At 32.7% G+C, this 22,776-nt stretch overlaps 1 protein-coding gene across 13 annotated transcripts in view; it reads left to right on the plus strand.

Annotated features, from left to right (window-relative positions):
• Positions 1-22,776, plus strand: part of LOC138703651 (phosphatidylinositol 4-phosphate 5-kinase type-1 alpha-like) — a 196,921-nt gene that overhangs the window by 64,551 nt on the left and 109,594 nt on the right. For 11 of the 13 annotated variants that reach the window (XM_069831761.1, XM_069831769.1, XM_069831715.1 and 8 more), the window contains exons 12-13: positions 11,365-11,427; positions 21,065-21,148. In XM_069831761.1, coding sequence (XP_069687862.1) covers positions 11,365-11,427; positions 21,065-21,148 — 147 coding nt within the window. The remainder of the gene's footprint in view (positions 1-11,364; positions 11,428-21,064; positions 21,149-22,776) is intronic. The other 2 variants (XM_069831751.1, XM_069831816.1) reach the window with 1 other exon arrangement.

Raw genomic sequence — 22,776 nt, forward strand, 5'->3', positions numbered from 1 at the left:
AATACATTTATTAAATGTTTAGGATAGCCTCTTCTATAATGATTTACTACAATTTCTTCCTATCTACTTGGTCAATAGCCTTTTCGTAGTCAATAAAAGCCAGGTGAGTTTCTAGATTAAATTCTCTTCGTTTTTCTATTATCTGTTTTACTATAAAATGGCATCAATGCAGAAACATTCAATTCTGATGTCATTTTGTTCTTCCATTACTAAAACCTCTGAAGTCTTACTCAGTCTTCTATTTAAAATTCTTGCATATAATTTATAACCTGTATTAAGGAAACTTTTTCCTCTGTAGTTTTCACATTTGATTTTATCTCCCTTTTTAAAATAGAGACTACTCGGCCTGTGGACCATGACCTTGGAACTTCACAAGTTTTCCAACATGTATTAAAAAATTTAGTAGTGTTTTAGAGCAACTATCCTCCATATTTCATTAGTTTTGCATTTATCTCATCATCACGTGTTGCTTTTCTATTTTTCATTTCTTTTAACGAGTCTAACAATTCTTCGATTGCTTTGCAATCTACTTCTCCATATACAATTTCTTCTTTTCCATTCTCATCTTCATTTCTTTCTTCACTGTACCACAGCTGTTTATAATGGTTTAACCATTCTTCCTTTCTAATTACCTGTATATTAGCTACATCTCTCCCATGATTGTTTAAATGTTTTAATAATTGATAGGCCACTATTTGCTGGCCATGTATATGATGTTCTGTTGTGTTAATCAGTATGTCTCAGGATTTTTAGAGAGCTCTTCATACTAAAGCTTTTTTTCATATCATCTAGTTTTGTAAATTTGTCTTGCATTGTCTATTTGTTCCTGTAACATATTCAAATATGTTTTTTTTTAAGATTGTCATTCCATATTTTTAGTGCCTTCCCTCTTCTATATTTCTTTTTGCTACCTAAGACTCTATACCCTATTTTCTTAAGGGCTTTTGTTATGTTCTCCCATTCTTAGTCTATGTTTTGACTAACTGTGATGTTTTTGAAATAGGTCAATAGTTTATTCTGATAGTGTTGAATACTTTCTTCTTGCAGTAAAAATACTTTAAAAACTTCATTTAATTTTAGTGATTGGCTTGTTCTCCATGTAGTTAAGAGGTCTGCCTTTAATAAAACTAGGTAATTATCCGAGGATATGTCATTTCATCTAAGAACTTCTGCATATTTGACGTGTGATGACAGTTTCTTGTTCGTAATAACATAGTCATAGCTTCATGCATGTCAAGTGTACTTATGGACGTTTTTCTTCCTAAAGAAGATGTTCATAACTTTTAATTCATTGAAGGTTGCAAATTGTATTAATTGATATCTTACTATTAATTGTATCTCCTTCAAAACAACCAACTATATCTCTTACTGACATATTTCTCACTCTGGCATTAAAATCTCTAGGTATAGTTAAATAGTCACATTTATTATTTTTATTTATTTTATTTCTTTAACTGTTCATGGAATATTTCCATTTCTCTTTTCCTACTTTCATCAGTTGCATATATCCCTATAACAGTGGTATACCCTCTTGCTGTTTTAAGCTGTAAGCTATTGTTATGATTTTATGATTTCAAGTTTTCAAAGTTAATAATGGTATCCGTCTGATACATTCCTGTGAAGCTTTCAAGCAGTATGTAATGTCCTCCATATTCATTATCAGTACTTCGTGGAGTAAGATGGAGGCAACTGCCTATCTTAGAACTATCCATCATAACATCATTTTTATTACTCCGATAAAAGGGTAGCCACTTCTGCCTTTAAGGACTTTCTTCCTGTTATCTCTGAAATGGATTTTCATATCATTTGTCCTCTGAAAAAATGGGTGCCCCACCTCCACATTGTGTCCATCAAGGTCTTCTCCCATGAAGTAGATAGCTGAACAATCTGGAAACAATACTTGTGTCTTGTTATGGATTATTCATGGCAACCAGCAAGCTAGACTAGCTAGACTTCCCCCATTTGGTCGCCTGTTTCATTAGGTAATACTGTGCCACCCTGCCATGACAAGATGGTAATATTTGGGAAGGGAATTTTATGTTTTAAACAAATAGGCATAATTTTTTGTGATCAGTATACACACTCCTATTGCTATCATTCTTTGGATATGATTTGAAAGCAGAAGTTTCTTGTAGCTTAAATATTAAGACCAATAAAAATCTTTATTGTTAGATATCTTGCTTTAAATTTTTTTGCATTTTCGTGTAAACTTCAATCTCTTCTGGAACATTCTCTGTTGGGGATTTGTAACATTGTATTTTTAGACTGTTTTAAATACCGTCAATATTAAAATTGACTGTGGTAGGAAGGTGTAGCAAACAATCTTATTACTGATATATTATTTCAGCATAATTATTGAGAGTTATATTATTTTACTTACATAATTTATTTCAACATAATTATTGAGAGTTATATTATTTCACTTACATCATTTTGATTTGTCGAACACTGGTTTGGAATGAATTTAGTTTTGAGCCCAACTACTGATTGGCTGATATCTTATAAAAGTTTAATTTCATGATTTGGTTGTGTCTTATATTTATAGTATTCACTGTTAACCTAAATTTAAGAAAATTACATTACATTGCCATGTAAATGACAATATTGGAATTCATATTAAGAGTTAGTTTTTCAGCATATACAGTTGGCACAAAAATAATTGGACACATGAAGCTTGCGTGAAGCTTTGTTGTTTGTGTGAAGCTTTGTTGTTTGTTTTTACAACATGTTTAAAAGAATTACTTGCTATAAAAACTAATTTTTTTCTGTCTCTGGGTTTGTTAAATCAATGTTAAGAATAAAATTATTGAATTGTATTGAACCAGTATATCATTAGCTCATTTTAATCCAATAAAATGAGAAAGCTAAACACACCCACTTGCACATGTTTAACATTCTAAGGTTGATTGAGACACGTATAGCTGCTATATTCTCACATCTGCATGGTGGCTCAATGCATCTATATTAGATAACGAAAGATTTACAGTTTTTGTGATGTTGAGTATTCGAATCTTGTATGAGAATACAATTTTTAATGTTCGACATAAGTTTCTAACTTTTCCTCGTAGACTGCTAGCTTTTGTGGGTGCGGAATTTTCTGCCATGGAGATTGGTCGAAAGGCAGGTATTTCCTGTTCTACAACTAGATGATGGGCTATGCTTTATTGGGCGAACAGTCAGGTAGCAAAGAAGCACTCAACAGGTTACCCTTGCATCTCTAATAGGGAGCAAGATGAGAGCCTCTGGGCACAGATTTGGGACAACTCTTTCAATCTGATCTCAGATTAAAGGTTTCATCATCTTTTCTGGGTTGCGTGCAGACTTCAACCAACTTAGGGATGTTGGACTTGAAAGTCACGTAGCCTCTAGAAAAGTATCTTGACTAATGCCCAAAATACTCGATTGCCTTGCACATGCAACAGAAATGCTGAATTTCACCTGGGAGGATGTAATCTTCTCTGATGAAGTCACATTCTCAATTGCAAATGATGGGATGATCTGAATATTTATCTTGTACCAAAATCCAGCAAGTGTGAATCTACATGTGTCACTTCTACTCACAGATTGACCATGTTAGCACTAATTGATTAATTGCTGGGGGTTGGATGATTTCTCACTGTGCTGGGATATTGTTGAGACTTCTGGGAACTTTCAGTGCCATGCTATATCTATAGCTTCTTAGTTTTGTTAAATCCAGCCCTAGACGAATGTTGTCCTGAAGGACAGCATATTCGTTTCCAGTATAATAACTATCTGTTCAGTAAGAAAACGTTAACCTGCCAACAAGAGAATCTTTGCTCTGTGGTCCTGAACATTTGGAAAAAACTTATCCTCAAAGAGGATTATTTCAGCAACCTTGTAACTTCTGTGTCTGATCAATTTCAAGAGGTTATAAAGCAGGAAGGTGGACTAATGAATTATTGATGTTCATTTTTTTGTTTCTTGGGTAGATACTTAAATATACTTATTTTTCTCCATTTTTTCTCGTGACCACTGCCATAACCTAAATTTGTAGTGGGGTACCAGTGCTCTCTCCAATGGGGGACACGTAAAATTATAAAATACAATAATTTAATCCTTTATTTTTAATTTTTAACGTATCTGTACTTTGTCAGCTGATACCAATGTAATATATCATATCCTATGTTAAATTCTAGTGTATGGTAAAAGAGAACCTCATACATGTACTGTTAATAACATACAAAATTGAATTTTTTTTTTTTTATATAGAGTTAGAGACTTGGAGCATATACAGCAGAACCCTGCTAATCCGAGAACTAATTGGGATTGTGACTTGTTCAGTTTAGAAAATTTTTAATTATCCGAAATCATTATTGGAACATAGGAACACAATTTATGGTCACAAAAATTAATGGCAGGTAGACTGTAGACCTGACTGGAAAATCGAATTTTGTGTGCATGTGCTTTTGTGTGTTTGACAAGTGAAGGGTTCGAAAATAGAAGATGGTAGGCCATTTTGATGGATTTTGAATTATGGCCACTAGGTGTCTCCATTATCCATAAACTTTGCATTCATAATATGAAATAGTTAAAATTCTCACCAACAGATGAGTACAAGGTCTTGAATTTTATGAAAATGCTGATCATTTCATGTAAAACTTGGTGAGCGATATCTTCTCTGTAGTAAGTGATGAAATCAAGAGGACAGTTGGTCAGGATGGATCGCTTGTGAAGCTGCACCAGGCATGCATATTGTTATTCAGTAAGAATAATCCTCACTCATTTAGGTGACATCACACATACCACACTGAAATATATAGTGAAGTTAATGTATGACCTAAAGGCGAATATTAGTCATCATTGCTATTGGTCAAGATGGGAAGAAATTATCGAACTAGAGTAAACTGAAAGATAGAATGAATGAAATGGATACCTCCATATTATGTCTGATTTTATGAAGGTCTGAAGCCTACTGATGTAGATGAATGTAGGACCATGAAAGTTAAGTCGAAAATTAGATTTGTAACTGCAGTGTACTCATTGACTGCTCTCTTGAAATGACAAAACACAAGAATAATTTACAAAAAGATATTTGATCCTTAGAGAGTAGTCCTTTTTTCTTTAATTTCATAGTCTGTTTATTAATAATATTTCAAGAAGTGTAGGCCGACTGCTGTTTGATGTAAAAAGAGAATCACCAACTATAAGTTACAAAATCATGAATATTCATAATACTATAAATGCTTCAAAATGTGCGCTTAACATGTATGTCAATAATACAGAGCATTTGCTTACATAATGTAGTACGACCGAGGCATACAATCAGCATGAAGGTCATGCAGCATGGTCAAACTGTCTCCCTTATGCTCGGCAGTTCAGTTCAGTGGCTCCGTAGGAGTAGTTGTGTTAACATTAGATTGCATGTTATTCTTCTGATAGTGTTAGTGAAATATTTAGATTTAGGAGTGGTCTTTTGTTGTTGTTGCTATGTGAAACAGTAACATTAGGAAATTTTCTTGCAAATCATCTTTCACCTTTCCACAATCACTCTTTTCCAGATAAGTCTCTACCATGAAAATCCTTTGCTTTAATGTAAATTTCTGTGATGCCATATGAGCAAACTAATTGAAACACTTCATTCCTAAATTCACTAACACAATCAGAAGAATAACACGCAATTTAACTTCAACACACCCACTCTTAATGGAATGGAATTTATGGGGGGGGGGGGATTATGGCCCGGCACTACGACCTGTTATGATCTATTGCTCTAACCCTCAAGCAGGCTCATTCCCAAACCCACACCGGCTGACTAAGGTTCGCTGCATACCCAGATTTCTAAAAGGAAATCCCCTTCATCTCTAGGCCAGCCCCCCCCCCCCTCTATGTGTCGCCAGCTAGCAAACGGGGAATGCAATGGAATGATGATGAAATGGAGAAATGGTGATGGAATGGTGAAGATACTGTACCCAATATGGAGAAAAATGGGAGAATCCCGAGAAAAACCTCAACTGTGACCTTGTCCTCCACAAGTGTCATTATGGAGTTTCCAGTGAAAAATTCCAGACCTGACTGGGACTCGAATCCAGGCCGCTTGCATGACAGACCAGCGGGTACAACCACTCATAAATCTAACACTTCACTAAATCCAACATCAACACTATCACTCCTAAATCTAAACACTTCACTAACACAATCAGAAGAATAATGCACAATCTAACGTCAACACAACTACTCCTAAATCTAAACAGTTCACTAACACAATCAGAAGAATAACACGCAATGTATTGTCAATATACCACTCCTACAGAGAGACAGAACTGGACTGCTGAGTGTGCAGGAGACTGTTTGCTATGTGTTGCATGGCCCTTATGTTGGTTGTGGGCTGTCCGGCCGATCTACATTATCTAAGTAAACACGTTGTATATTATGTTATTTACTTTTTATGTTCACTTTGTATTTCTTTCTCCTTCAATACAAAAAGTTAGAAAAATTATTTTGTACTTTTCTCAGAACTACTGTCTTGGCACTTACCATCTTTTACTTCCGAACCTTTCAGGTGATGAGTTGATGTATGTAATGAATTGATCTGTTCTCTAGGTAAACAAAGAACAGTGAAAACTGTTATTTTAAATGCTAACAAACTCTTTTTTTTTTTTAAGATTATAGTAATTTCGTTTCTCTAAAACAGTACAGAATTTTGATTACGTGCTTAAAAAACATAGACCATTTTTTGTTGTCAAATATTGTTTTTTCCTTCTTTACTTCTATTAAGTTCAGGAATTTGAGGATTTTCACATTTCGGATTTTTGATTTGGATTACTTGAAATTTCTGATTAGTGGAGTTTTACAGTACATAATCTTTGCCTGCACTATTGACAATGCGATAATGTAAATGCAGTGTTGGGACTTTGTTGTTTGTGCTATAGAGAATGTGCCCAGTCTTTTTTGTGCCAACTGTACAATTTTTTTTTTCAACAATTTGACATGGACCTTTTAGTCCTTTAGTGGAGAATTTGACATCTGTAAAAGAAATTTCATAGTGTTCAGTGACCAGTATTTTCACTTCTTTTTGGTCTATTCTACATTATGTTGTGCCTTCTGTTTATTACATGTTGCTATTATTTGATTATAATTCTCGATATTAATTACTACTTGGTGTATGTTTATTTTTATCATAATATTCATTCTGTAGCATAGTTGATCTTGAATTTCGTGAAGAGTAAAATTTTAGTTTTTCACACATCTTTATTCGAAATTAATTTATTTTGAACAACAGATAGACCTTGGAAGAAAATATGGTACAACAGTATAATATTGAATATTGAGGACATTCCTTTGTATGTAAGATTGTAGTACATTGTCTTTATCATCACAAAAGTGGAAGGAATTTGAGTATTTTAAATTTTTAGAGATTATTCTTTGAATTGAAAGGAAGGATTTACTATAAGCCTAATATAAATAGTTTCGTAGTGGTTTGGAGCTCACTTATGGGATAACCAGGTCCGTATTTAGGATGTATGATGTCTCTGTGCAGTGATTTATTTTACACCTCCTCTTTTCTCAGCTAAACTTTAGCATTATTATTTGTTTACAGACTGTCAACAATAAATTGTGGAATTATTTACTTCAGTTTTAAACTGTATTGAAGTTTTTAAGCTTAACTGAATACACAACACACAAAACAAAATAATGTGCAAGTTAAAAATTTATTGAGGCATTGACATGGGAAAGGATGTAAGTCACAAAAATTTTACAGGACAAGCAAAAAACGTTTGTGGGTCTGTCTGGTAATGTTACTTAATGCTAACACCATCTTTGATGAGCTGCTGAAACTAAACTGTTTCTGCTAGCGACATACGGGCCTTACCATGACACTGGCATGGGTTCGTACTATCTTATCTGTGAAGAAACGGATTTTCGATTTTATGTGACTTACATGCTTTCCCATGTCAATGCCTCAATTATTCTGAAGACAAAATTATATGGTATGTACGGCCATCTCAAGGTGAAGTGATGCACTAATAGTACCATACTATTTTAATGCCAGAGCACTAATCTAATACGGGTTTCAAAATGATAAAAGCAATAAAAATATTAATATCTTTTTACTACTAGCTGTATTTTACCACTCTGTGCAATTGCACATGCCTAAATATAGACCTGGGAATAACCATTCAAAAGTGCTATCAAATGTTAAATTAATTCTAACAAATTACTTCTTTGTAATTTTTTCATGAATTGGATTTAGTATAGTTTAATAAGAAAGCAATGTATTTGTTTTTTTTCCTGGTACTAAAATTAGATTTAAACTAATTTAATAAGGAAAAGTAGGTGTCCTTTCACTCATCTTTCCTCTAGAAAGAGGACACAATTGTACAATACAAGGTACATCTTGATCATTAACGACAGCAAAATAGTTAGGACTTCTTTCATTGTTTTATGGTCATATGCTACCTGTAAAAAATCAATGCTCTTATTATCCCTTATACTTTTTAAAATCTGGGACATTCAATATTTTTCGTTTTACAAAATGGCTTAGCTTTAATACTCTGTAGATTAGATTAAACTATACTATTTATGAAATCACTGACATAAATACAATATATATTTTATGAGATTTAGAAGACAACTAATTTTGCTTCATCAACTGTGAAATTCTTTGGAGGATCACCTGAATTATTTGTGTAGTTGCTTTCTGTTATTTCAGTTCTGGCTGCTGTTGTATCATATCTCATTTTAATTAATTCACACTGAAAAAGAAATAACCCTTTCAACGTGTAGGTACCGGTAATGCCTTTGGGCCTATACTTGTTTTATATATAGTATGTATGCATTACTCTCTAAAGTATAAACTGAGACAAGTTCATTGTTATTAATATGGAATAACTCTACATTATTTAAGTTTTATGAGTTATCTTTTCAGTTTGTGTGTACCAAATGTTAAGATTATATGGAAGTGACAGCTTGAAACATATTGTTTGTTAAAATGATGTAGGTGTTTTGTACAGAATTATTTAATTTATATTATGTGTTGTGTTTGCTAGTAACATACTGACAGTTGATAGTAAATGTATACATCTCTGGGTTCCATTGTCCATGCTTGTAAGCTCACCTTTTAGATAGCATATGTTCAGTAGTGTCATTTTTAACACCTGACACATTAATACTTTAACCAGTTGGTTGCTATATTGCACAATAACTTATCATGCAGTAGATGTAGGTTAATCATATGACACACTTGCAAAAAATCACAAAACTGCTTAGAGAAAGACCACGAGGTCTTAGTTAAAGAGTTAAAAGGTATGTAATTAGTATGTATGTTTCAAAACTTTATGGTTCCATAAATTGGAAATTTGTAGACATCACTTTGGATGTTATGTAAGTGGTGTGCAAAAGTTTATATTTAAAGGTGAATTTTAAATGCAAACCATGTATATTGTAGATAATGACATATTAGATACACATATGCCCGAAACAAATCCCTTAAACATAGGTAATACATAATGAGTATAATCACACTTTGGTTTATTTTGCAGTCTTCATCGAGCTTTGTTATAGTAATATGTTAACCTTGTTATATGTAAATATAATTAAAATTAATGTCTTATGAAAGAAATAAAAGACAAATTAACGTTTCTTTATGCAATTCTGTTAACAGTTCAAAATTATGACACTAAATTCGAAATTATGCTCCGTGCAGGATCATGCGGTTTTATAGTCTCTATGTATAGAAGTTATTAGGCCTACCTTTTTTTTTTATCTTTTATCCTGTATCTACAATGTATTTTACAACACATGCACCACATACATTCAGTGCATACATTTTATCTTTTCCCCCACTCTTGGATGTAGAACGGACACAGCAATGCTTAGTGCAGCTATACACATGCAAGTGAGAGAAGATAAAAAAAAGAAAGGACAATTTGATAAACGATAACAGTGAAAAAAATAATAGATCAGTCATACTTTCAGTTTTGAAAAAGTGAAGAATTAACTAGATTCTAATTATTTTACAATGGCAGGGCTCTCAACTTGCCATTATTTTCCCCAACACTGTGAGTGTGGCTGACTTTAAGCCACCATGACTCTAAAAATATTGATTTGCTAAATTCCTTCGTATTAAAAAAATTGGCTCTTATCATATTATTATAAATGATAACAATGGTGATATTGGTCTTACTTTAACTTCTAAAAGCTTAAGAATTGGCTAGATAAAAAAAATAATAATTTGTGATCAATTTCATCATTATTTATTCAACATTCACAATACGTTATTTGTTGCTTGCTCTTGTAATGATAATCTAAGTTTATAAGCAGAAAGCTAGGATTTAGTTGTGAAGACATTCTTTTCATCACCCCATTATTTTTCCCTACATTAAATACAATATGCTCAGGGAACACAACAACCAGTGTGATTTCACTGAAATGGGAAATTGAATGACTGGTTACTTTAATGGTAACAGTAATGGTCTGCTGCCAATATTGGTGAGTTAATATTCGCAATGCTACTCAACTGAAATATACCAGATGGGAACGATTAAATACTTAATTGAAGATTTCACGATCTTGTTCACTAAACTCTGTACCAGAAGGGTTATTATTTTCACTCAATTTAAGTCAATAGGATCTTTAAGTACACCTAGTGTGTTGTGTATCGTGTTGTGCAGAGATAAGACTTCAGTTGTCTGTAAGTGAAGTAAAAGTGCCATTATAATTTCGTAAATATTGAAGAAAATGAACACAGATTTATTTAGGTAGCTGAACTTCCCTTTTGGTGCTGTGGTGTGAAATACTTACCTTCTACAAAGCAAGTTTTGTGTTTCACATATAATAGACCGACAATTTTCATCTGAATTCATTAGAACTCTTCATTTTATAAGCAATGCTAATGAAATTAATTACTTTTCAGAATTACTTACTTAAAATGCCTAGGCATTGGGATATAAAATTCTGTTTCTTATTGCTTCGAAACTTTCCATTCATAATATTGAATATATTTATTTATCCTACATAGTGGCTTTCAGTATGAGAATTATTTATTTTCACCTAAACTATTTCATGACAAATCTTACAGTTTCTGTTTGATAGTACACTGCTTCCTATATTGGGGAAAATCTTAGTACTCAACAGATAAGATAAATGTAATGGACTGTTGTGTTGACAGTCATGTGCAGTTTCTGCCAGAAATTAACGTTTAAAGAGACAGTTTATAGAATTATTTTCAACAATGCTGAGATGTATTGTTGATTTCATAATTGTGAACTTGCAAGTCAAAACATTGGAATCCAGTGAAGGTGTAAATGTGGTTTCCTCTTTTCTCTTTCTGTACTCTACTATCTGTCTGTGTCTCTCTCTGTCTGACTCTGCGTACTGCTCCACTCCGTTGCTCTCCTCTACTAGTGGATTTGCCAGAAATTAAAGGCAACCATCGCAAGTTTCGCACCCTGGTCACCAGCTACATAGGTCGGTACTGGATTGTCTGACTTTATTCTTCTTGCATGCCAGTTGTAGTTTCTCTCTTACAATGACTTAACTGATATTATTAACACATTCAATAATAAGTATAATTTAAATCTGATGTGAATGTAGCAGTGCATTGCAAGCTTCTTTCATTATTTTCAGAATGTCACAAGTAAGAATTTTGAGAAGAATTACTATAAATGCCTGAAAATATGTTGTCATTTATACTTAACAAAAAGTGGAAACAATTTAATTTATTTCTAAAATACATCACATGAAAATTTAGAGAATGATTCAAAATTTTTTTTTTTCCACAGACTTATGTATTTTCTTTTCATTCCAAAGTGTTGAAATGTTAAAACAGTATTATGTTTCGCTTACCAGGAAGAATATTGGCGAGAGTGTGGTTGCCACCTTGCCACAATATTTCACTGCATTTACTTGTATTTAATTTCATTATAACGAAATATTTTCCAGTTCTTTTAGATAGTTCTGAATTAGATACTTCATTTTATTTCATAGCATGATGTTTAATAAATAGGTGACAGAGTAGTTCAGTTGGTAAGAACAACTGACTATGGCTTGGAAGTTCCTGGGTTCAATCCAATCTGGGTAGTGGCGAGATTTTTCTCGTTGCCGAAACTTCCAGAAAGGCTCCGGTGTCCACTCAACTATCTATCAAATTGAGTACTGAGCCTTTCTTGATGGTAAAAGGGGTCAGAGCATAGTGCTGATCACACTTTCTCATTCTGTTGCTGAGATCATGAAAACTGCTCCCCATGCATCTTCATGTCCTGTAAAAGTGATATCTTTACCTTACGTTTAACGAATGTATTTCCGATACCATACTGCACCGAACGACATGAATTTTGCACAGATCTAAAATTATGCATATAACTTAAGTTCTTTGCTAACATTCGTAAACTATGCTACTATTCATAATGAGATGATGTGGCAATTCTGAAATGGTAAAATGCATTTAAGGAAAATAGAAGCATGGGGGGGAAAAATTAATCCTACATTTGCTCTATTCACTGCATATTTCCTGAGGTGTTACAGGAAACAAATTCTGGTCCCTTTGTGAGAAGTTCATCAGCTGACTAAATTACAGCTGTCTTAAAATTATGTATTCATATTTTTACATATAAAAATAGAAAAATGATAACTTGAAGGGCGTGAAGTAATAAATATGTGAGTCAGGAAATATAATCGTAGTACAATATTTTAAAAGTAAGATTTAACTTGTTTCTTGTAACATGAAATTCACATGTTATTTTATTCTAAATTATATCTTATAATTAAACACTTTATATAAATGATCTCCAGAAAATACACTGATAAACAATTGAAATATCAAAAGTTGATATGCAGCTTCTAATATTTATATTACATAATATAGGTTAATTATTCAAATCTATGTAAAAATCAACTATAACAATGCTCAAATGTAAAAGTATGCAAATGAAAAGTCTCTTTTCATTGTTGAGATCCAACATATTATAAACTGACGTTAAGTCATTGTATATGTGTCATTGATTGGCCTGTTACAACCACAGAAAACTAGCAAGCTGTAGCACCTGCACAACACTGTCTGATAACTACAACTCACTTTTGTTTGCATCTCACGTTACTGTGTGCAGCTTCCTGCTTTATCTGTAGCTTTAATATTACATACTAATGTCCTATGCTATAAATGAAATTAACAATATCGAGCAGTTTGTCAGAGCTTTTAGAATTAACATGATTGTGTGAAGAGTGTTGGTGAATAAATGTTCATAGGATTATTTATATATTCTGTGTACATAGCTTTCACATTTTTGAAGTTGTTAGAGTCAGTATGCGGTGTTATAATAGAAATCTATAAAATATTAGAATTTAATCAATACTAGCAATTACAATGGTTTACAAATATAACGTGTTTTTGTTTGTGTTAATGCAAGTGAATACAGGAAAGGAGGGCATTCGTGTGTTCATTTTTCTGTGTGTTTGCGACTGATAAATTTTTTAATTTAATTTAGTATGTTCAGTGTGGACATTCTTTAGGGATGGACCTATATAAAACTAGCTGTCTTAGATTTTGTGGTACGGAACTAATTTTAGTATTGTGTTAGTATAGTGATATATCGCACACTTAGGCTGTTGTCTGTTTAAACAAGAGAATGCATTCCCACAAGCAATAATAAAATTACTACAGGTAAAATTGGCTCACCTAATTTTGCGATTTTTAGAGTTTTATATGATTTTGTATATTAGGAGGTTTGAATGGTAAAAATAATGTATAGTAAATTTAATTCATGTTATTAATTTGTTTAATAAAGCGTGAAGAGCATAAAAATATTGATTTCTAAAGCAAATGTCATTCCATAAGCTGACTGTGACCAATGAAAGTCACTTTAACAGTGACTGAGGATTTATTGGTTTTATCATTTTGCAGTACTTAAAACTAAATATGTTGAGGTGAAATATTAATTATAGGCTTATCACTCTATAGGCCCTTGCATGTAATTACATGAACATTTTGTGATCATTTTTACGAATTTATGCAAAATATTCAGCACATTTATTATTAATGATCTACAAAGTGAACGCAATGAAGTGTTAGGAATTACTTCCTTTATGATAGAATCATTTGAAAGATGTGTATTTTAACTGATTTGACATAGCATGACTAAACTTTGATTAACATAATAGAATATTATTTTCAGGTTGCTATAAATGCTTTTTATTGCATTAACTGTGTATTTTCACTTTCTATATTTTGCACTAACATGAATGAAGATTTGTTTTTCTTCCTGTGACTACACATATGTATTATGTAGATTTGCACTCACTTTCTTAATTGGTGTTGGGTTAATGTATAGTGTAACAACATTGTTAGTGATTGGTTATAGAAATGATGTATTAAATAATAAAGTACTAACAAAAAAATACTAAACATGAGTTATATATCGTATATTTTGACATGCCTTCTATTGTAATGAGTTAATATTGCTGATAGTACAGTCTTAGTGATATTTTAGCTTCCTAACTTTCAAAGTGGTATAACAATATTAAAATTAACAGCAAAATATCACTGCTATTTTATATGATATTAAGAAACAGTGTCATGCATTTAAGATTACCAGCTGTTGCGTAACAATGGAAAGAAGGTCAGCAATAATTTATTTTTCCAGTTTATAACCGTGAATATTGTATATTATGATTTTAAACTGCTACAGTTAAATTGATAATAATTGTGGTGAATTCCGATATCATTTTTTTATTTTACTAGTTGCTGGTACATGACTTTGTCATGCACCCTGTTGTGTAGACCAATTTACCGATAGTTGTTGCCCAGGATGCGCTATAGAAGGTTGGTCTACTGTACCCACGATGAGATGATATGATGATGAAGAGATTTGTTGGGATGCCATAGGTGAACTGGAAAACTATGTTACATGGACCATAATGTTGCTCAACACAAGATATAAATTTGGAGTATGCTAGGGATCGAACTCAGATCCACAGGATTATAAGTCCAGCATTCTAGCTACTAGACCACAGTGGTGGTTTGATATCATAATTCCAGATAAATTTAATTCCGCAGTCACATGATGGTAGGAGCTAAAAGATTAATGATATGTAAATTTAATCCTGCTTGTGGGAAAAGACGAGTTGTTAGCTTCATTGAACTTGAGAGAAAACCATGTGCTAAGAATGGACAATCATACCAACATGAGTAGACGTATAGTTTTCTGTTGCTTTTTATTCCATAGTTTCTTTGGTGTTGGGTGTTGTATTACATAAAATATTTGAGCCTTTCCTGTTGAAGTTTCATGTTAAAATTTTCTAATATGTTTTTAAATCAAGTCTTCATAATTTAATAATTCCAATTTATTGTGAATGAATTTCAATACAGTTTTAAGGCTAGAGCATTGGACTCGTAATCCTGGGGACCTGGACTTGATTCCTGGCATATCCCTGATTTATGTCTTGTACTGGGCCTTCCCGTGGTTCAGGTAAGTAACGCAGTGGTTTTCTCTGGGTGTTCTGGTGCCTCTGTGACATTCCAACAAATCTCCATCATTATCTCATCTCATTATGAATGTAGCATAAACCAGCTTCCTATGGTGCACCCTGTTCAATGACTCTCGGTAAATTGGTCTGCACAGCTGACTTCATATAGGTGAATGATTGATGCATAGATGAGTCAGATGGATCATTATTAATATTTCACAAGCTAATAAATTAAAATTTTATTGTACTATATATTATTAAACTTATTATCTCTCTTTACTCATACACTCCTATTGAGCAAATGAACTTCTGGGTTGTGCTAATAGTCGGGTCAGTGCAGTTTTTCTCTGATGATGTAATGTTTTAAAGAAATTTAATATTGTTTCAGTCTTACATCCGTTTTCTCTTCTGTCCATGAAGCATTTGAAAATGAGTAAATTATTATGACCTCTGTACTTGGAAGGATTACTGCAAATTGAAGTAATGACAAGTATTTGGTTTTTTTTTTGTTGCTGTTTTTTTTTTTTTTTAGGTAACAGAATATGTTACATTTTTCTGCCTGGCCCAAGTATAATTCAAGTTTTGTTTTTCACACATTATTTTTTATTTCAGTAACAATATAATCCACATATTCAAATAGTAGCCTATCTTACTGTCACATTTTTACTTATTCCTGACATTTGTTGCGCCATTATAGCATTGGGCTATATTAGAGGGCTTTACGTCATTCAGCATAGACAGGAGTATACACAATACAATGACTCGCCATCTGTAAAGTTTGTCCTATAAAAATCAATAAATCTTCCATCGATTTTTAAATCATCTATTACATATCTCAAAATGATAGTCAGTTGTTCATGATTTCTACATCTGGTGTTTCATTCAGAATTACAGAGAAGTACTTGCTTTTCTTAACACATTCATTTATGTCGGTTTTTATTTTACTGGCTAAAATTTCCAGCATTTCATTTTGTATATCGTGTTGAACATAAAGTACATTTCTTTCTCTAAAAACATCTTCAAAAATATGTAAATTAGCTGTAAATCCATAAAGTTACCCCAGTTGTCTGAGGATTCTTCTTCCCTCTGTGATCTCTTAATGCTAAACTTTGCCCACCAAGAAAAAAAAAATAAGTGTTTCAAACAGGTTCTTAAGATATGCACGGTTTTTTTAAGGGGGGGGGGCGGGAGGAAGAAATCGTTCCTGCTACACTTTCTTTAGACTTTAAACTGTCTTGTCAATGTTTAAATGTGCTCAGACAAGAAGAAATACGTTGCCTTTTACATTGGGTTGCCTTAAACCCGTTAGTAATAAATTATTATAACCTCCATACTACCAAGAAATCAGCATGGAAAACAAAAGGCTTTCTTGCCAGAGGCACTATATTCAAGCCACTTAAAAAAGTAAATACTATGCACTTCTAAGTCTCTCCTTACTCTCTGGGAATTGTACCAAGAAAGGCTGGAATGGTTCGTCTTTAAAATATTCAAAGGCAGCAAAATGGATCTCATCTGTGGAGGTTAGACTGAGACTGGTAATTAAATTTATGTATACCTACTGTAAAACTTCAGTAGATTTGCTAACCTGGCTTTCACTGTCACAAAAATAACTAGATTAACAGTCAGGTTCGTCAATATTGGTGGAAATACTAACTACAGAAGTAGGTTTCGATATAGTGGCAGAGTTTTCAGATTTAGTGCTTTCTTCTGTGACTTTCTGTTTTCCACTAAAAAAGAATCTAATAACGTTTTTTTTTTCCTCATTTGCGACACTGGCAAGTGAATGGGCAGTCGAAAACACTGTCACATTGACAACTACAGTAACAAATTATTAGTAATAACTAATAACTAAACAAAAAGTTCTTAAAACTTTGTAGGATTAGGGAGTGCGCAATGTTGCGAGAAGAAATTTCGAACATTGACTGACTGCAGTGAGATGCATGTTCCTAAAATAAATAATCATGGCTTCTAGAAGCTTCCTTTTGAGAGTGTTTGAGATGACCAAAAGTGGAAATAGTTGACATTCTAGATAATCTTTAGATAGTTCTATGGAAACATGGAGACTTCCAGATGAAAGGAATGGCCATCAACTGGTGTTAAGCAAAAATAACGTTGCTAAGAGCGTATTCCGAATCTCACCGGTGAGCAATCCGATGGCATCACGGTGTTCCAAATCCGATGGCATCACGGTGTTCCGAATTCCACCGATGATGTCATTGATGTTCCACCGGTGTCACACCAGTGCCATCAGCCGCCATCAATGAATCTGATTGGTTCTTGTATAGGGCGGGAATTAGCAGACGAATAACATCGTACACTGTTGTGTCATGGCGGTGTGTTCTGCTTTAGTTCTGCTGTATTGTTTGTAATGAGCACAACGTAAAAACAATATGTTAACGGCTTATGAGCGAACATGTCAATGGACCAGTTATTACTATCAGTTCAAGAAATAAGTTGTTTATGATCTCTTTTCTTTGAACGAGATGGCAGTACGGAAATTTCGCAAAATTTTGCTAGCGTAGCACAGATAACAACTTACACAGTCGCCATGACAGCCATCGATCCTTCCAGCAGTTTTGTTCCTATTCCGCTGCAGCGTGACATCATTGTTGTCCACCAGTCCGGTGAGATTCGGAATACGCTGTAAGTGATGAAGCTACTAGATAGAGGTAATTATTCATCTTGTTAAGACGGTTGCCATGGAGATGCACTATCATGGGTGGAGTGTTGCAGGGTTGTTAGGTGACATTGCTGTAAGGAAGGAACCCTTGCAGAACTGTGATCGTGGCTGCACATGAATTTTTACGAAACAATTGATGAAAATTTATGTTAAACAGTAACATAATTGTTATTTAATTTTATGAATTTTTCCACAAAATTTAACAAAAAATGTATAACAAAAGCAATGAACCTGCAGGTTCCTTAAAAACCATTTGTAAGTAAGTGTACCTAAGTTTACACGGTAATTTTAAATTATTGCTTAATTTTCAGAATATAAACTAAAAGAAAAAAAAATGTGAGAGGGCAACTGCCACTCCCTAATCGCCACCATTGACTATCATTTTAAACTTTTTGTGGTTTGAAATGTCCACATAACAAATACATACGTAGTTCTCTTCAATTCAAGTCTCCACAAATTTCCGGCATCTCGAGACACAAAAATGTTAACTGCTATTGATTAATGCATTGCTCTTTAGAATGTTTTTTCTTCTATACAATTTTTTAAATATTAATAGAAGTACAGTCCATTGACTGAAATAAGTGGGTGTGCTTTATTGTATGAAATACAAAAAAATCTTCACATGCAAGGTATCTTTTGACACTTCATCTTTGGTAGATGTGTTGCAATTTTTATACCTGGATTAAAAATATGTTTCTTTACTTTTGCATTGAACAATATCTGAATGCGTTATATTGGAGTGCAAGAGAACTAATGGCTTCATTGCCAAAAGAGTAGGCATTTGAACAACAATAACAACATATCTGAATGCCCTGCATGGTTGATTGGAAATTATGTTTTGTACAGTATGTTGTGCAGAACACTTTATTATTGTGTTTAAGAACAATTTTTTTTTTTCAGTTCGTCAGAAAGAAAATGCATTTTGGCATTCTTAGGTACAAACTATGTAATCACAAGAACTTGCACATTAAAATTCTTGTCATACAAATGATAATGTAACCTCAAATTAAACCTGCATCCACATAGTCTAAGAATAAAATTAAATATGAAGCAATTATTTTCTTTGATTCTTAATTCATTTCATACTGATAGCTGATCGGAGTGTTTGGAACGAGTCACAGTGTGTTAACTATCAAAAGGTGAAATTACATACATTGTAAGATAGTCTCAAATTAATTTTGCTGTTATCAACGTGTTCTACTGCCAACATGCAGGAACGAAAATATATTAACAAAGAACGACGAATTAGAATAAACATATTTATCTACAAAACACAGGACTATTGTGACCTGATCACTGTCTTGAAGTATATTAATTATATAATAGTAGTATAGATTGTAAGAGTGTAGAGTGGTTAGAGTGTAAGAGAAGGTCCTATGGCCGTAACTCTGCCAGTATAAATAAAGATTATTATTATTATTATTATTATTATTATTATTATTATTATTATTATTATTATTATAGAAAAAGAATAGGTATACTTATTTGTTTGTTTATTTATTTATTTATTTGTTTATTTATTTATTATTTATTTATGTACAGTACTGAATTATTCACTTATTTATTTATTTAAAGTTCTTTCCTATCTCACAAAATTCCCTCATTTAGATGAGAAAGTACTGGTAATTATGTGTAAAGAGTCACAGCTGTAATCTATAATGCATGATGCTGTATTTTATACCATGACAAGTTCTTTGCAAGAAATGTCAATAGTTTGTTATGGGCCTAATAGACCATGACTATAGGAGAATACTTAATATGCATATGAACAGTTAAAATGCATAGCAACAAAGATCTATCCTAAAATTCGAGAGGGAAGAAAGAGTATGTAAATGAATGTAACTTACGAACCTCCCTCACTAAGCAACATGTTGTTGATTCTCAATTATTTATACTTGATTATGATCTATTAATGTTGCTAGGGGTATCTTTTAGATAGTTTGTCTCTCAAAACAGCCTGCAAATCACTTGTCGCGCGTTTATGCTGCATATACTAATTTTGTGCTGCATCGAAGATATTAAAATCGTAGTACATCAATGAACTGTTAGTATTTTACATCTGTTAACTTGAAAAAAAAAAAAAAAAAAAAAAAAAAACAAAAACAAAACAAAATTAACTATTGTGCAATAGTAGTTTGGAAAGCCTCATATTTAATGAGGCATTTATATACAGACAAGATGCATGAAGAATAGGTAGTGTTTCAAAAATCATTCTGCTTAAATATATTTTATATATAAGAAACACATTTCACACTAATCTCTTAAGTATTTTCTTTTACCGAATCATCACAACCTCATTTATTTTCCTTCATATTTGCACACAAGTATTATTTTAAGTATTAAAAATATAATTAATTTATTAAATTAAGTAATACACACTACTGTTTTTAAGGTTAGAATTCGATCTTCTGCCTGTACTTACAGAAAATACTTCAATTCTTATTTCACTCTTAAGGTTTTGAAATTATTGATATAGTTGACTAATTTCTTAAACCAACTTCGTAACTTCTGTACATGTAGCAGAACATTTGACATTACTGCAGTCTCATTCAAGGCTAATTTTACTTTCGGAATGTGAGTATGGTCTTCAGTCTTTCACAGATACTAAATTGTTCATGATTTCATGACAGTAATATTAAAAAAAAAAGTCTAGCACTTCATTCTAACAACACTTGAATATTATGTAGCAGTAGAGTTTTCGTAATTGTGTTAGGAATACGAGATAAACTGTAGATATATAAAAAGATATTTTATACTTCTGTATTGCAATGAAGAAGAAATTCAGAATTGTGAATGAATACTTCCTTTTATAGATACTGAAAGTATGAAGTTAAAATATTTACCTGTCTTCTTGTCTAACCAAAGAAGATTGTTAATTCATGTTTGAAGTTAAGGTTGTAGATTGTCAGAAGTCACTTCAGAATAGTGTGTTGAGGTTCCCATGTGTTTTGTTTGTTGCTACAGCGTTGAAGCATTCTCCATCGAAACGTAAGAGCATCTCTCGTCCTGCACGTGGAACAGTTGAAACTGAAACAGGCGATGGAACCGGTGAGTACTATGTATCTATCTTATAAATATGGATTTAAGGAAAATTTACAAATCTTATGTAAAGATTGTATACTATTTCAATATTAATGTACTATTGATAACTTGAAGCAATGTAAATTACGATCTTGAAGTAATAGTTATTCATTATATATTTTCAAAATGATACTATCACAATAATTAGTATTTTAATGAAGCTTCCTTATATCTCACAAGAATCAGTGACAGTAAATCATGTATGAGATTGTTGTGAAGTATTGGTCAAATATTTGTTTTTCAGAATTGAAACTAAATTTATCAGTATATACAGTACAATAATATCATTGTTTATTAAAATGTTATATATTAGGTAAGTACCAATATATGCTTCTGAGTGTATTTATGTTTTGTATGAGCTTAGGTAGAAGTAGGTTCTGAAATGGATAAAGAAATTATTGGATCATTCTATGAAATGTCGCACCCCATCAGAATTTTGGTATCTCAGAATTTAATGAAATTTTGTGTTTTTGCTCTTTGCCAAAACAACTCAGTTCGGTATAGTTTTTCAATTTTACCCAATAGTTCTGTAAGTAAGGATGTCTAATATTTACCACTACTAAAATACGAACAAATGCTTTAGGCAAGTTTTTTTTTATTAATAACTCGTAAAATATTTATTTCAAAGAAATTATTACTATTTAATACAGAAAAATTCGTACTGGCACTGGGAATCGAACCCAGGACCTCTCAGCTCTGCGTGCTGAGCGCTCTTTCCAACTGAGCTATGCCGGGACACGATCCATGGCTCCGGCCGAACTCCTCTTGTAATGCTTTTGCGGCCTTACATACCTGCATTTGAGACGATACAAGTCATATATGCAGGAGCGCATATTTAAATGACTTTGTGGCCATATTCAACATCAGTTCGTGACAACTGTTAACAGTTAATATATCACATATTCATTTTGTATGAGGTCTCGCCCACCTCATTGAATACTACATGGCTACTATGAAGTAGTCAATATGTATTATGTATTATTACTATTTAAATATGCGCTCCTGCATATATGATTTGTATCGTCTCAAATGCAGGTAGTAAGGCCGTAAAAGCATTACGAGAGGAGTTCGGCCGGTGCCGTGGATCGTGTCCCGGCATAGCTCAGTTGGAAAGAGCACTCAGCGCGCAGAGCTGAGAGGTCCTGGGTTCGATTCCTGGTGCCAGTACGAATTTTTCTTGTATTAAATAGTAATAATACATATTGACTACTTCATAGTAGCCATGTAGTATTCAATGAGGTGGGCGAGACCTCATACAAAATGAATATGTGATGTTCAAAGAAATTATTTGTATCTCATAAGAAAGAAGTGAAAATTGCCGTCCATGGTGTATATCCTAACTTCTTTAATGTACTTCCAGTTCCTACTAATATACAGTAATATATATATATATATATATATATATATATCAAAATTTCAGCTGACAGAGCATAGGTTATTAGAAAACTAAGAAAAATAAACCGTGGTTTGATGAAGATTGCTCATGATAGAAAGAAGGAAACAGGCAAAATTGAAATTCTTACAGGATCCAGTCCAGGTGAATAAAAATAATTATTTCCATGAAAGACGGAAAGCAAATCGTACACTTAGGAACA

The sequence above is a fragment of the Periplaneta americana genome, chromosome 1 (assembly GCF_040183065.1).
Source record: "Periplaneta americana isolate PAMFEO1 chromosome 1, P.americana_PAMFEO1_priV1, whole genome shotgun sequence".
NCBI classification, from domain to species: Eukaryota; Metazoa; Arthropoda; class Insecta; order Blattodea; family Blattidae; genus Periplaneta; species Periplaneta americana.